The sequence below is a fragment of the Panthera pardus genome, unplaced genomic scaffold (assembly GCF_024362965.1).
Source record: "Panthera pardus isolate Hobbes unplaced genomic scaffold, ASM2436296v1 HiC_scaffold_4, whole genome shotgun sequence".
Classification (NCBI taxonomy): domain Eukaryota; kingdom Metazoa; phylum Chordata; class Mammalia; order Carnivora; family Felidae; genus Panthera; species Panthera pardus.
In genome coordinates, this window is record NW_026526969.1 from 9,157,130 (window position 1) to 9,169,936 (window position 12,807).

The following is a 12,807-nucleotide window of genomic DNA, read 5'->3' on the forward strand; positions in this document are numbered from 1 at the left end:
CTTGCATCTAGGGAGATCGTATATGGGAGAGGCAGGGCCTGAGGCACCTGGGCGACAGGTACTCTGCCAAAGTGACCCAGAGCCTGTTGAGTAAACATGCCATGCTGCCCAACAGAAGGGGCTGGGGCACCCCCTAGTGGGGTCCAGCCCCCTCCTTGGGTGACCTGGCAAAGAAGAGACTGTCCAGCCAGGTTCCAGGGCCAGGGAGGTAAGGTGGGAATAAAATTCAGGTGTCACCCCTCAGACAGGGCAGGCCACCCTCTAGAGGAACTGCCAAAAGGCAGTCGGTCCTTTGTCCTCTCTTCTGTCCACCTTTCCAGCTGTCACCATTCACCTAAACATCTTTCACAGCCCAGTGGATTCCATGACATTAAGGCTGCTTCCTGATGGTGCCTCAGTTTCCTGATGGTGAAAATAGAAAAACAACAAATCCACCACCCAATGTTGTAGGGCTGAAAATGAGGCAATGGATGTTTAGGGCCTGGCTCAGAGAAGGGGATTCCATGAAAATGCAGAACCTGTCTCCTGGGGCCTAGGAGGAAGTGCAAGAAATGCAGACACAGGGACAGGGCAGGGGCTGCCTGGAAGGCCCTGGGAGAAGCGTGGAGGAAAATTAGGACTCAGGAAGCAACTGAGAAAGGAAGCTGGTCTTCTTGCTTCGGCCTCCAGAAGATGGGGCCACTTCCTGTGATGAAATCATGTTCTCCAATCCCCACCATCTACTGAGTAAGCCAATGCCAACCTCATTCTGGGGAGGGAGGGAGCTGAGCCTCCTAAAACCAGCACAGAGAGTCACCAATGGTCTCAGCCCCAGTATCTCATCCCCACCCACCAGCAGTCACAGGCTGGCAGTGCCCTCGATTGGAGACGGTCCAGGGACCGTCCGGAGGGTGACTCATTACTGCTCTGGGCCTTATTTCCCCCCTGCTCAAGGAAGGCTCCCAATTAGCCAGGGCTCTCACAGCTGTGGAGGGAATGACCTAAGGAGCATTATAAAAATACAGCCTCCTGGGGCTTACCCCCCAGAAGGGAGCCAAGGCCCAAGGTTGTGTGGTGCAACTTGGTGGGAGCATCCAGAAGGAGCAGAAGGCTCTGTGGACTCAGCGAGACTGGAGTTTGAGTCCTGGACCTGCCTCAAGGGTCACATGACCTGAGGCAGGGCTTCTCTGAGCCCTTGGTCTCCTCATCTGTGGAGTGGAGGACAGAGGGGCCTGCTGATCCAGTCTTGCCTCCTGTGGGTCGAGGCATGGGCTCAAGAAGGCCCACCCTCACCTCTTAACCCCAAGGATGGTGTGAGACTGCACAAAAGGAGCTGACCAGGGGAGGGAAGGAGCCTGATAGGCCTGGGTTCTGGGCAGGGGAGCCCCTGCTGGGAGGGAGAGCGGCCAGGTGCAAGTTGGGTGTCCTTGGTGCCTGGTGCTGGGGTGGAGGCCATCTGATCACCAGTGGGTCCCTCCTCCTTCCTCTGGGGAGGCGTTAGCTGGGCAGAGACTCATGGTTGCCTGTCCTCTGGCTGGAAGAGCCAAACTGGTCCTGCTGCAGCCTTTCACCTGGACGACAGAAAGAGGCCAGGAGATGCCGAGAGCCAGTGAGAAGGAGAGCTGGAGAGACAGAGACTGACTCCTGAGGAGAGGTGGCCAGGAGCTGAAATGGAAGAGGCGAGGCCACAGATGGCCAAGGTGTGGGGTGGCCATGTGAAGAAAGAACCATGAACCATGGCCATGTGAAGAAAGGCCATGAACTATGGCCCTCCATGTGAAGAAAGAAGTTGGGGGCCTTTCTCACGGCTCTCTGTGCACTGACCACAAGGGAGGCGCTTTTGCAATGTAGAAAAAGAAGAAACCAGATTGATAAAGGAAGTGCTGGGTACTCCAGGGGCCCGCGAGTTTGGGGAAGCTCACCCTCCCTTGCTCTTCCGAAGGAACCTGATCCACGCTTTCCACGTTCCTCTGGACTCCCCGAGGAGGCACCTCTGTAGGGCCTGCCCTCTGGCCTTGACAGAGCTGCTTGGCTTCTCCTCTCCTGGGAGGAGAGTGAGGCAATGGGTCCGTCCCTGCTGCTGTCCCTGCTGCTGCTGCCGGCATCTCTGCAGGCTGGTGAGTGTCCAGGACACCCTGGCTCTGCCCCGAGGGCCAGGAGTCCCCAGGAAGGGCTGTGGCTGGGCAGCTGGAGAAGGGGTCTGCTGGGGTAGCCGGCCAGGCCTCCCAGCTCCAGCGGGCTGGTCCCATGGTGCCAGGTCCTCCCCAACCCTTCACCCTCCTCCCTACCCCAAGCCCGGCAAGGGGGACACCCAGGCCAGAGGGCCAGTCCTGCCATCTGCCACACTTGGTGTGCTCTGTGAGTGAGGGTGCCAGAAGGTCTGGGGTTATCGTCCTCATCTCTCCCAGTGGCTCAAAGTCTCCTCTCTCTCCTCCAGGCAGCTCAAAAGAATGCAGTCCAAACACTGACTTTGGGATCGACCAACCAGCGTCTCTCTCAGCCCCCGAGGGTGATTCCACCTGCATCTCTTTCTCCTACTTCTACTGCTGGGAGTTAGCCAAGGATCCCAGACTGAGTATAGCCGTCAGACGGACAGACTTCTCTGGAGAGGTCATCTACAACAGTACCCAGCGTTTTGTCCATAAGGATTTCAAGAACCGGATCTCCCTGGACTTGAGAGAGGGTCAGAACTCCGGCACCCTGTGTATACGGAACCTGCGGAAAGAAGATGAGAATAGGTACTTTTGCCGGGTCCAAGTGGAAACGCTAAGAGATGGCAAAAAGGTGTGGCAGTCCATCCCAGGGACCAAACTCACCATTACCAACGGTGAGTCCAGCTGCCCGGCAGCCACCACACCCACCCTGCATGGTGCCCTCATCCCCCAGGCATGGCCCAGGCCCGGCCCAGGCCCCAATCTTCCTGCTTACCCCTTCTCTCAAACTCCTCTCCCCACCCCTCTCCCCTCCCCAGGCCTCTGCCAACTTTACTCTTTCTCCTGGATCTCCCCAAACCTGGGCTGCCTGGGCTTCCTTGCCCATCCCCCTCACTGCCCCCTCCGGAGCCAGTCCCCACCCCGCTCCCCCAGCCTCAGCACCTTCCAGGCTGCCCAGGAATCCTCCCTTCTTGCTTCAAGCTGGGCCTCCAGTCTTGCCTCCCTCCCCTCACCCCACGCTGTCCAGGTGGACTTGACTTCTTCAGGGCGTGGTCTGCCTTCCCTTTGTCCTGTGTCCCTGTGAGTAGCCCCTGCCAGCCCCCAGTCTTGTGTCTCCCCACAGTCGCGGGCTCAACCCAGCACACATAGCAGGTACCCAATCATGACCCAAGACCCCTGTCCCCTGGCCACACCCCATTACCTTTTTTCCCAGTCCCCCCCCCCCACCTCGCCGCGTCCTTCTCCTGCTCTGCTCCTCGGAACCTGGCCCACGATGCTCCCTGCCCCAGCCCCTTCCCTCCTCTCCTTTCCCACCCCCCTCTTCCCCTGCCTCCATCCTCTTTACCCTCCTTGCCCCCCCCCCACCCCTGGTCCCCACCTCTGCCTGCACCGTCCCCACTGTCCACTCCGATCTTGCTCCTCCATCCTGGCCTTTGAGACATGCCATCGACAGCAGAAATATGGCGGCTGCCGCTTACCATGCACTGTGTCAGGTTGAACAACTAGGTGTACGTCACCCTGGTTAACAACCTTCCCCGCGACCCCACAGTAACAGTAGGCACTGCTCTTATCTTCCTGTTACAGATAGGGAAACTGAGGCTCAAAGAGCCTAAACGCCTGCCCAAAGCCACACGCATGGCGCAGGCAGGACTTGAACCCCATTTAACCCCAGAGCCTCCACTCTTAACCTAGTAGCTGCTCAGCTTCACAGCTGACCGGATCCTATTGCTGTCTTCACCTATTTTAACCCAGGAACGGGATGTGTTACAGCAGCAGATCTTCCCATGTTACCCAGCAGGCCTTGGGAACTTGAACCTAGGTTTGTCGGTCTCCAGAGCAGTTGGGGAGGGAGCCCTTCCCAGGAGTAGGCACTAGGGGATGCACTGTCTGTAGATATTATCTGTAGAAATATTCCTTAAAAACTAAAAACCCCAGGTCTGCTCTTTATAATCACTTGCACTGACAATTCTAACAACGTATCACTACTCCTAGGTGGAAGGACACTCTCCGTGCCCCCACCCTTGGTAAACCACTGTCCCATCTGGCCACCATGCTGGTTTCAGAGCAAATAGAAAGTGGCTCACAACCTGAATTTAGCAAGACAGCGTTGGATTTCTATTTCTGGCACCTCCTCCATATTCCCTTAAATGGCCTTTTTTGAGAGGTTTTCGCTCTCCCCAGACCCCTCTTCCTCCTTCCCTGATCCTCCAACTTTCCTCATTTCTCACTTCAGTCACATTTACTATGAGTTTTTCATCAATAAATTAATTTTTCTTTAAAAAACATTTTTTTTAATGTTTATTTCATTTTGAGAGAGAGAGAGAGCGTAAGCAGGGGAGGGGCAGAGAGAGAGGGAAACACAGAACCTGAAGCAGGTTGCAGGCTGTGAGCTGTCAGCACAGAGCCCCATATGGGGCTCGAACTCATGAACCGTGAGATCATGACCTGAACCAAAGTCGGAAGGTTAACCGACTGAGCCACCCAGGCACCCCAATAAATTAATTTTTCAGTTAATACAATTAATTGGATATTCATGCTCATATTAAAAAATATAGGAAAGTAATAAAAAGAAATGTGTTTTTAATGTTTATTTATTTATTTTGAGATAAAGAGTGTGAGCGGGGAAGGGGCAGAGAGAAGGAGAAAAAGAACCCTGAGCAAGTTCCACACTCAGCATGGAGTCCGACATGGCGCTTGATCTCAGGACCGACCATGACACACTGACCTGAGCTGAAATTAAGAGTGTGAGGCTTAAGTGACTGAGTCCCCCAGTGCACCCAGTTATGCCTTTTTAAAAAAGGCTGCAGGGCGTCCCCTTGCGGTAATGTATCATAATGTACTTATTCAGTTTCCTATTTAAAGACTTTAGGTTGGGGGTGCCTGGGTGGCTCAGCCACGTGAGGGTCCAACTTCGGATCAGGCCATGATCTCACGGTTCGTGGGTTTGAGCCCTGTGTCAGGCTGTGTTCCGACAGTGTGGAGCCTGTTTGGGATTCTCTTCCTCTCCCTCACTCTCTGCCCCTCCCCCACTCACACCTTTCTCTCTCTCTCTCTCTCTCTCTCTCTCTCTCTCTCAAAAATAAATAAAGTTTAAAAAAAAAAAGACATTTAGGTTGTTGACACAACACAAAGCTGCAAAGAACACCCTTAAACACAGGCCTTTGACGACTTGTCCAGTATTTCCACAGGATAAATTCCTAGCACTGAAATTACTGGGTCAAAGGCATGCCTGGGCATTTTGCATTTTGATAGATATTCCCAAATGCAATGCCAACCTATCCATTTTCCTGTAGTGCCAATACTGGGTGGGTCCCTCTACTTGGATCAGTAAAAACAAGCAAGTAAACAACACCCCCAATGGCTTCTTATTTTAATCTGCATTTTTAAAAATTATTGAGAATAACCTCAGCATTCTCATATTACAAGATTTAGATTTGCAAAGTGACATAGGATTGCAAAATTTGGGGCACCAGGGTGGCTCAGCTGGTTGAGCTTCCAAATTTTGATTTGGACTTAGGTCATGATCCCAGGGTCTTGGGATCTAGCCCTGCGTTGAGCCCCATATCAGGCTTCATGCTGAGTGTGGAACCTGCTTAAGAGTTTCTCTCTCTCTCTCTCTCTCTCTGTCTGTCTGTCTCTCTCTCTCTCTCTCTCTTTCTCTTTCTCTCTCTCTCTCTCTCTCTGTCTCTCAAATAAAAAAATTTGGGGGGGCCAGGGTGGCTCAATGGGGTAAGCATCTGACTCTTGGTTTCGGCTCAAGTCATGATCTCATGGTTTCCTGAGTTCAAGCCCCACATCAGGCTCTGTGCTGACAGTGTGGAGCCTCCATGGGATTTTCTCTCTCTCTTCCTCTCCCTCTGCCCCTCCCCCACTCACTCTGTCTTTGTCTGTCTCAAAATAAATAAACTTAAAAATTTTTTTTTAATTTAAAAAATTTTAAAAAAGAGTTTCAAAGTTTTCCATTTCTCTGTGTTCTGAAACCTTCTGTTTAGGAATTATCTGTTCCTTGACTTTTTCCAAGAGTTTACCCATAAAACTTCCTGAGCTTAGAATCTTTATAAAAGGGAATTAATAGTGTTCTTAATTTCATCTCTGACTAGTCTTGAGTTAAAGTTTTTATGCTGTTTCTTAAACATATCTTTTTAACATTTATTTATTTATTTTATTTATTTATTTTTGAGAGACAGAGCATGAGCAGGGGAGGGCAGACAGAGTGGGAGATATAGGATCCGAAGCAGCTCCAGGCTCTGAGCTGTCAGCACAGAGCCCGACATGGGGCTCACACTCACAAACCGCAAGATCATGACCTGAGCCAAAGTCAGACGCTTAACCAACTAAGCCACCCAGGCACCCCCCCATCTTAAACATATTTTTTAAATGTTTTGTTTGTTTTATAAAATCATCCACTGGGGCGCCTGGGTGGCGCAGTCGGTTAAGCGTCCGACTTCAGCCAGGTCACGATCTCGCGGTCCGTGAGTTCGAGCCCCGTGTCAGGCTCTGGGCTGATGGCTCGGAGCCTGGAGCCTGTTTCCGATTCTGTCTCCCTCTCTCTCTGCCCCTCCCCCGTTCATGCTCTGTCTCTCTCTGTCCCAAAAATAAATAAAAAACGTTGAAAAAAAAAATTTAAAATCATCCACTTCCGAGAGGTTTTTAGATTTATCAGTCTATAGTGGAGCATACACTAACTCATAGTTTCAACACTTTTTTGTTGTTAGGTTTGGAAAAATTTCATGTTTGCCTGTTTGTTTTTTCCCTAAATAACCACTGCCCACATTTATTACACCTAATGCCGTCCTGTTTCCCATAAATTTACTCCTACATAGCTTCTCATTACATTCTTCCTCTGTTTCCTTCTCAGAGAAAGCCAACTTCTCTCTGTTTTTGGTATTTTTTCTTTGGGAACTATTTCATTCATTTAAAAAATGTCTCCATATTTAAAATAACGGAAGTATTTAGTGCTATAAATTTAACTTTGAGTGTAGCTTTAGCGTTTATATGCATTAATATTGTTTTTATATTATCTAGCATGGCAGTTTCTTTGATTAAGTAATTATGTTATCTTCTGTATGTTTCTTTGATTAAGTAATTTTTAATTTTTCTAATGTTTATTTTTGAGAGAGAGAGAGAGAATGAGCGGGGGAGGGACAGAGGGAGAGGGAGACACAGAATCCGAAGCAGGCTCCAGGCTCTGAGCTGTCAGCACAAAGCCCAATGCCGGGCTCGAACCCACGAACCGTGAGATCATGACCTGAGCTGAAGTCGGACGCTTAACCAACTGAGCCACCCAGGAGCCCCTGATTAAGAAATTTTAAAAATTTTAAATTCTCAACTGAGGAATGGTATTTTACCCTTTTACTCTTCATTTCTAATAAGAGTGAATAGTGAATTTGGTCCACACTAACCTGAAGATTTTATTCAAATGGGATTTTTTTCCTTTGGATTTGATCAATTTTTTAATGGTCCATTAAAAGAAGGTACAATCTGTTTGTAAGTCTTACATATTAATTTAGCCTTAAAAATACATTCCAGGAGCGCCTGGGTGGCTCAGTTGGTTAAGTGTCTGACTTTGGCACAGGTCATGATTTCATGGCTCGTGAGTTTGAGCCCCGTGTCGGGCTCTGTGCTGACAGCTCAGAGCCTGGAGCCTTCTTTGGATTCTGTTTTTCCCTCTCTCTGACCCTCCCCTGCTTGTACTCTGTCTCTCTCTCTCTCCCTCAAAAAGAAATAAAACATTTAAAAAATGTTAATACATTCCAATATAAATTAGAGGTGCTTTACAGATGTTTTCTCATTGATTAGAACAATCCTGAAAAAGGACAAATACTGTTTGATTTCACTTGTAAGAGGTCGGTCCCTAGAGCAGTCAAAATCATAGACAGACTAAAACATGGTGTCTCTTCGATCAGATGGGGGCTCCCAAATGTGGGGGGATGATCGGTGGAAGTATGTGGCCCAGGCAGGTGAAAGGATTCACCCAAGGCAGAACAAAGGTGACAGAAGTTTTATTGACTACAGTGAAAGGGAGCAGCAGGCAGGATAGAAGAAGAAAAGTTGTCTGCAGCAAGGCAACGGGTAGGAGCTGTTTTAAAAGCGGGGAAGGTGAGGAGGTGTGATGATATGTGGAATTTTCCCTTTTTTGGGTCATTGTGCCTGGTTGTATGTAGCCCATTGGTCAGTTAGGGCCTATGGATATTTTGAGGTCACCTGATGGGTCTGTCTGGATTCAGCCAGGGAGTCCATGTGGTCATTTTGCCTTGATCAGTTTCCATTTATCAAGCCTGTTGTCTAAAAGCAGCATCTACAGAACAGTGGATGCCAGTGGTGGGGCCAGGGGGTAAGGAGTGTCTAACGGATACACAGAGTTTCATTTTGGGAAAATTAAAAACCTCTGGAGAAGGATAGCAGTGATAGTTGTACAAGAACATGAAGAAATTTAATGCCACTTAACTGTACACTTACATATGGCTAAAATGGTAAGTCTTGTTATGTATATTTTACAATAAAAAGTATTTTTTGTTCCTGTGGATTTAGTGATCCCTGTTTGTCAGGGATGAAATGAGGTTCTGAGGTCACAGCACTGATCAGAGGTAGAGTCAGGATTTAAACTGAGTGATGTGGATTCATCACCCCCATCCTGTGTGAGAGCTTCAGAGAGTTGCTCCCCACCCCCAATATTCCCCACACTAGGGAACAAGATTTAAGTTTCATCCAGATACCTCCAGGCCTCTGAGGGGGAATCTGCTAAATTCTCGTGTCTTCTCAGCTGCCCAGATGACCACAATCACCAAGGGCCCTACCACCACTGTCACCACCACCACAAGGGACATGAATATGGAAACCATGGTCAAGGTGGCACTGCCCATTGCTGTATTCAAAACTGCAATTTTGGGACTGGTTGTCTACCTCTGGTGGAAGAGAAGCAAAGGTAAGTTTTTCTGGGCCATGCTCCCCACCAACCTTCCCAACTGGAGTGATTCTCAGAACCCACCCGCCTCAGAATGACCGCAGGTGCAGGTTAGAAAATGCAGATCCCTGCAGGTATCTAGGTCTGGGTTTGGGAATCTGCATTTCTCAAGGTCTTATCAAGTGGTGTCCGTGTGTGATCCAGTTTGAGAACCACTGCTCCAGACCAATCCCTCCCCACAAATCTGATCATTTTATAGTTTTTGTCTCTTAACTTAATCATTTCCCATCAATTCTCACCTTTTGGTTCATGGGGAGGGGAGGGTCAGCCTTGGGAAGAGTAAGAAGAGAGCAGAAGGGAAAGGAAGTTGGTTCAGCTCAGCAAGCATTGGTTGAAGACCTATCTTCCAGGGTCTGGCTTATAATTTTTTTTTAATACTCATTTCATTTTGAGAGAGAAACAGCACAAGTGGGGAAGGGGCAGAGAGAAAGGGAGACACAGAATCCAAAGCAGGCTCCAGGCTCCAAGCTGTCAGCACAGAGCCCAATGCAGGGCTTGAACTCACAAACCATGAGATCATAACCTGAGCCAAAGTCAGATGCTTAACCAACTGAGCCACCCAGTCACCCCCAGGGTCTGGCTTACAATTGGAGACACAAATGTAAATAAAGGGTAGGTCCTGCTTTCAAGGAACTCAGTGGAAGAGGGAGAGGAAAGGGGGTGACTACCTCATTTGGAAAGAACTGTGGTAGTCTAGGACATTGGAGGGGAATCACAGAGAGCTTCCCATAGGAAGTGACACTACAAAAAGTCTCAAAGAGTATAAGAGAATTAGCCAGGCAAGTGGTGAGGGTGGTGAAGACATCACTGTCCACGCAGGTACAGGAAAGCAGTGGGGGAACTCTAAGCAGCTCCGTGCTGTGGAGGAGGCTGGAGATGGGAAGAGAACCTCGTAAATCACACCCAAGAGCTTCTGCTCCCAGAGGCAACATGAAACAGTTCGCCATGCAGATACATAAGTATGGGGTAGAGGTGCCAGAGGTGGGCCAGGCCAATCTAAGGCAGTAACAGTGTAGGTGGAGGGATAGAGCCAGACCCTGGAAGAGTTCAAGAGAGAAAACTGGTAAGACTTGGTGATCAGGCTGGTGTAGGGGCAAGGGAGTGGGAAGAACTTGGGTGAAACCGACAAGCAAATTAGAGAACACAGGAGTTCAAAGACCATGTTGTGGGGAGAACAATGCTTCTTTAGCTTGAGACATGTTAGACATACCTGTGTGGCATCTGAGCAGAGATGTTCATCAGAAATTTGAGTGTATGCATTTCCACCTAAAAGGACAGGGCTAGGGGTACCTGGGTGGCTCAGTCAGCTGATCGTCCCACTCTTGGTTTCAGCTTAGGTCATGGTCTCGGGGTTGTGGGTTCAAGCCCTGTGTTGGGTTCTGCACTGAGCATGGAGGCTGCTTAAGATTCTCTCCCTCTCTCTCTCTCTCTCTTTCTCTCTCTCTCTTTCTCTCTCTCTCTCCCTCTGCCCCTCCCACCCCTAAAATAAAAAAACTTTTAATTAAAAAAAGAGGACAGGGCTAGAGGCATTAATTATTTACACCCCAACACCCTCCAATACTGATTTGAAATTCCTCTAGAGAAAGATTTCAGTGAGAGGAGATTAGCCCTATCAGATATTAAAGCACAGAGGTGAGCAGCATAGAATCTAGACTGCCTGCCCTCAAATCCTGGCTGGGGAAACTCTAGTGCAATGGTTGTATTACTCTGTGCCTCAACTTACTCATCGGTAAAATGAGAATAATAATAGTACTCACCCTGGAGGTTGTCACGACAATTAAATGTAATTCACTGAGAACAGATCCTGGCACAGAATAAGGACTATGTGAGCACTAGCACTTGTAATTATTAAGCTGCAATAATTAAAATGATTCGATGCTGTCATATTCATACACAGATAAACCAATGTATTAAAAGAGAAAAGCCCAAATATAGGCAGGACAAAATAGGTCAAAATATATTCAGGAATTTAGTAGGTTAAAAATTGGCATTTCTAATCAATGGGGAAAGATGAGTAATTCAATACATGGTGAGGGAACAATTGAGCAGCCGTCTGAGAAAATGTTATCTCATAATTTGCACCAAAATAAATTCCATGGAGATCAATCAAAGAGTTAAATGGGGGGTGGACAGCATGGGGGGGAGGGGAAGAACCCTAGCATCAGAATAAAGCACGTGAGACTATTTTATAACCATGGAGTAGAGATGATCTCCCTAAATATAACATAAAACCTAAGAGCCATGAATAAAAATATTGGTAAACTCAAATATATACAAATTGTTTTTAATTCTGCAGAGGAAAAATCACAGTGGTTGTCTCTAGAGTGAGATGAGGGTTGGAGATGAAGAAAAACACGACATAGTCACTGAGGATACAGAAGACAGTATTTAAGGATTCAACTCAGATGAGAAGCCATAAACTCTGTAAAGGCATCGCCTCATGTTTTTCCTCATGCAGGTTAGAACCTTCTGGGACTTGTTCATTAGGAGTTATGTTCGCCTGCTGGCACTAGAGACCAAAAGTAACAGGGCTTAAATAAGACTGAGTTTATTGTTTTCCCTCATATAAAAGGATGAGGAAGCAGATAGCAGAGGACACTGTCCTTAGGCAGTCAGGCTTCTATCTTCCTGCTCACTGTTATGGCTACTGGCTTTTATCCTGAAGGTTGCCTCATGATCCAAGATGGCTGCTCAGAGTCCAGCCATTATTTCTGAATCCAGACAGGAAACAGGAGGAAGGAAGAAAGGAAAAAAAAAAAAAGACTATGCCACAGCTGTCTGTCCTCATTTTAAAGAGTCTTCCTGAAAACCCTACCCACAACTTCCCCTTGAATCTTACTGGCTAGGATGTACTATGTCCCACATCTGTCAGTAGGGCAGCACACTGCCACCCCAAATAAAATCAAGGTTCTGTAGCTGAATAAGAAGAAATGAGTGGATATTAGGTAAGCTAATAGCATTCTCTGCCATCAGCCACATCCAGAATTAGAGCTGTGTCAGCTAAGTGTGGCATAAGGACAGAGGAACACAGGCGGTCAAGGAGCTAGTGAAAGGGCAGGAGTAGAGAGTAGAGGATGAGCAGGGAGCTTGGACAGCCCAAAAGAAAGTGGATTATTAAGGGACAAGATTTCAGGGGGTCAAAACACAGATATACCAAACAGGCTGATGATAAAAGAGAGCTGGAAGGAAAGAAAGTTGTAGCATAAAAATGATGCTGGCACTTAATATTTCAGAGTTCTCAATCCCAGGGACAAAAATGAGTCCAGGGTATGGCTGAGTGGAGTGGAGGTCACTAGAGTTGGGGGGACATAGGAGTCCCATGTGTTCAGAGGGCTGTCCCTGTCGATGATGGGACCTCCCAGGATAGTGTTGGGTGGTGGAGGGGATGTCTGTGAACCAGGGGCTGATCCTTGGGAAACGCTGTAGACAGACTCAGAAGGACAGGAGGGGAGATGGTGGCAGGGGGACAGCAGAGGTTTCAGTGGCAGAGGATGGAGAGGAACTGGCTGCAGCATAGACACCCATTCCAGCCCTGAGGTTCGGCAGGGGGAGGGAGGGAGGGGAAACAGCTGCCACTCCCCTTCCACTGTCTACCGCCTTTTCCTTCTTTCTCCCCCAGGATGAAGTGCAGGATGACAGCAGCATCCTCTATGCCTCCTTCACCCTCTCCAGCTCCTCCCTGCACCCCTCCCAAGGAGAGTCCGCAGGAGA

At 48.5% G+C, this 12,807-nt stretch overlaps 1 protein-coding gene across 1 annotated transcript; it reads left to right on the top strand.

Annotated features, from left to right (window-relative positions):
* The first annotated feature begins 1,855 nt into the window (after positions 1-1,855).
* On the top strand, positions 1,856-12,791 carry LOC109251070 (paired immunoglobin like type 2 receptor beta). The gene is made up of 4 exons (XM_053894067.1): positions 1,856-2,096; positions 2,417-2,806; positions 8,896-9,057; positions 12,716-12,791. Exons 1-4 carry the CDS (start codon positions 2,042-2,044, stop codon positions 12,718-12,720), a joined length of 612 nt encoding a protein of 203 aa, XP_053750042.1. The 5' UTR covers positions 1,856-2,041; the 3' UTR covers positions 12,721-12,791.
* Positions 12,792-12,807: the final 16 nt, after the last annotated feature.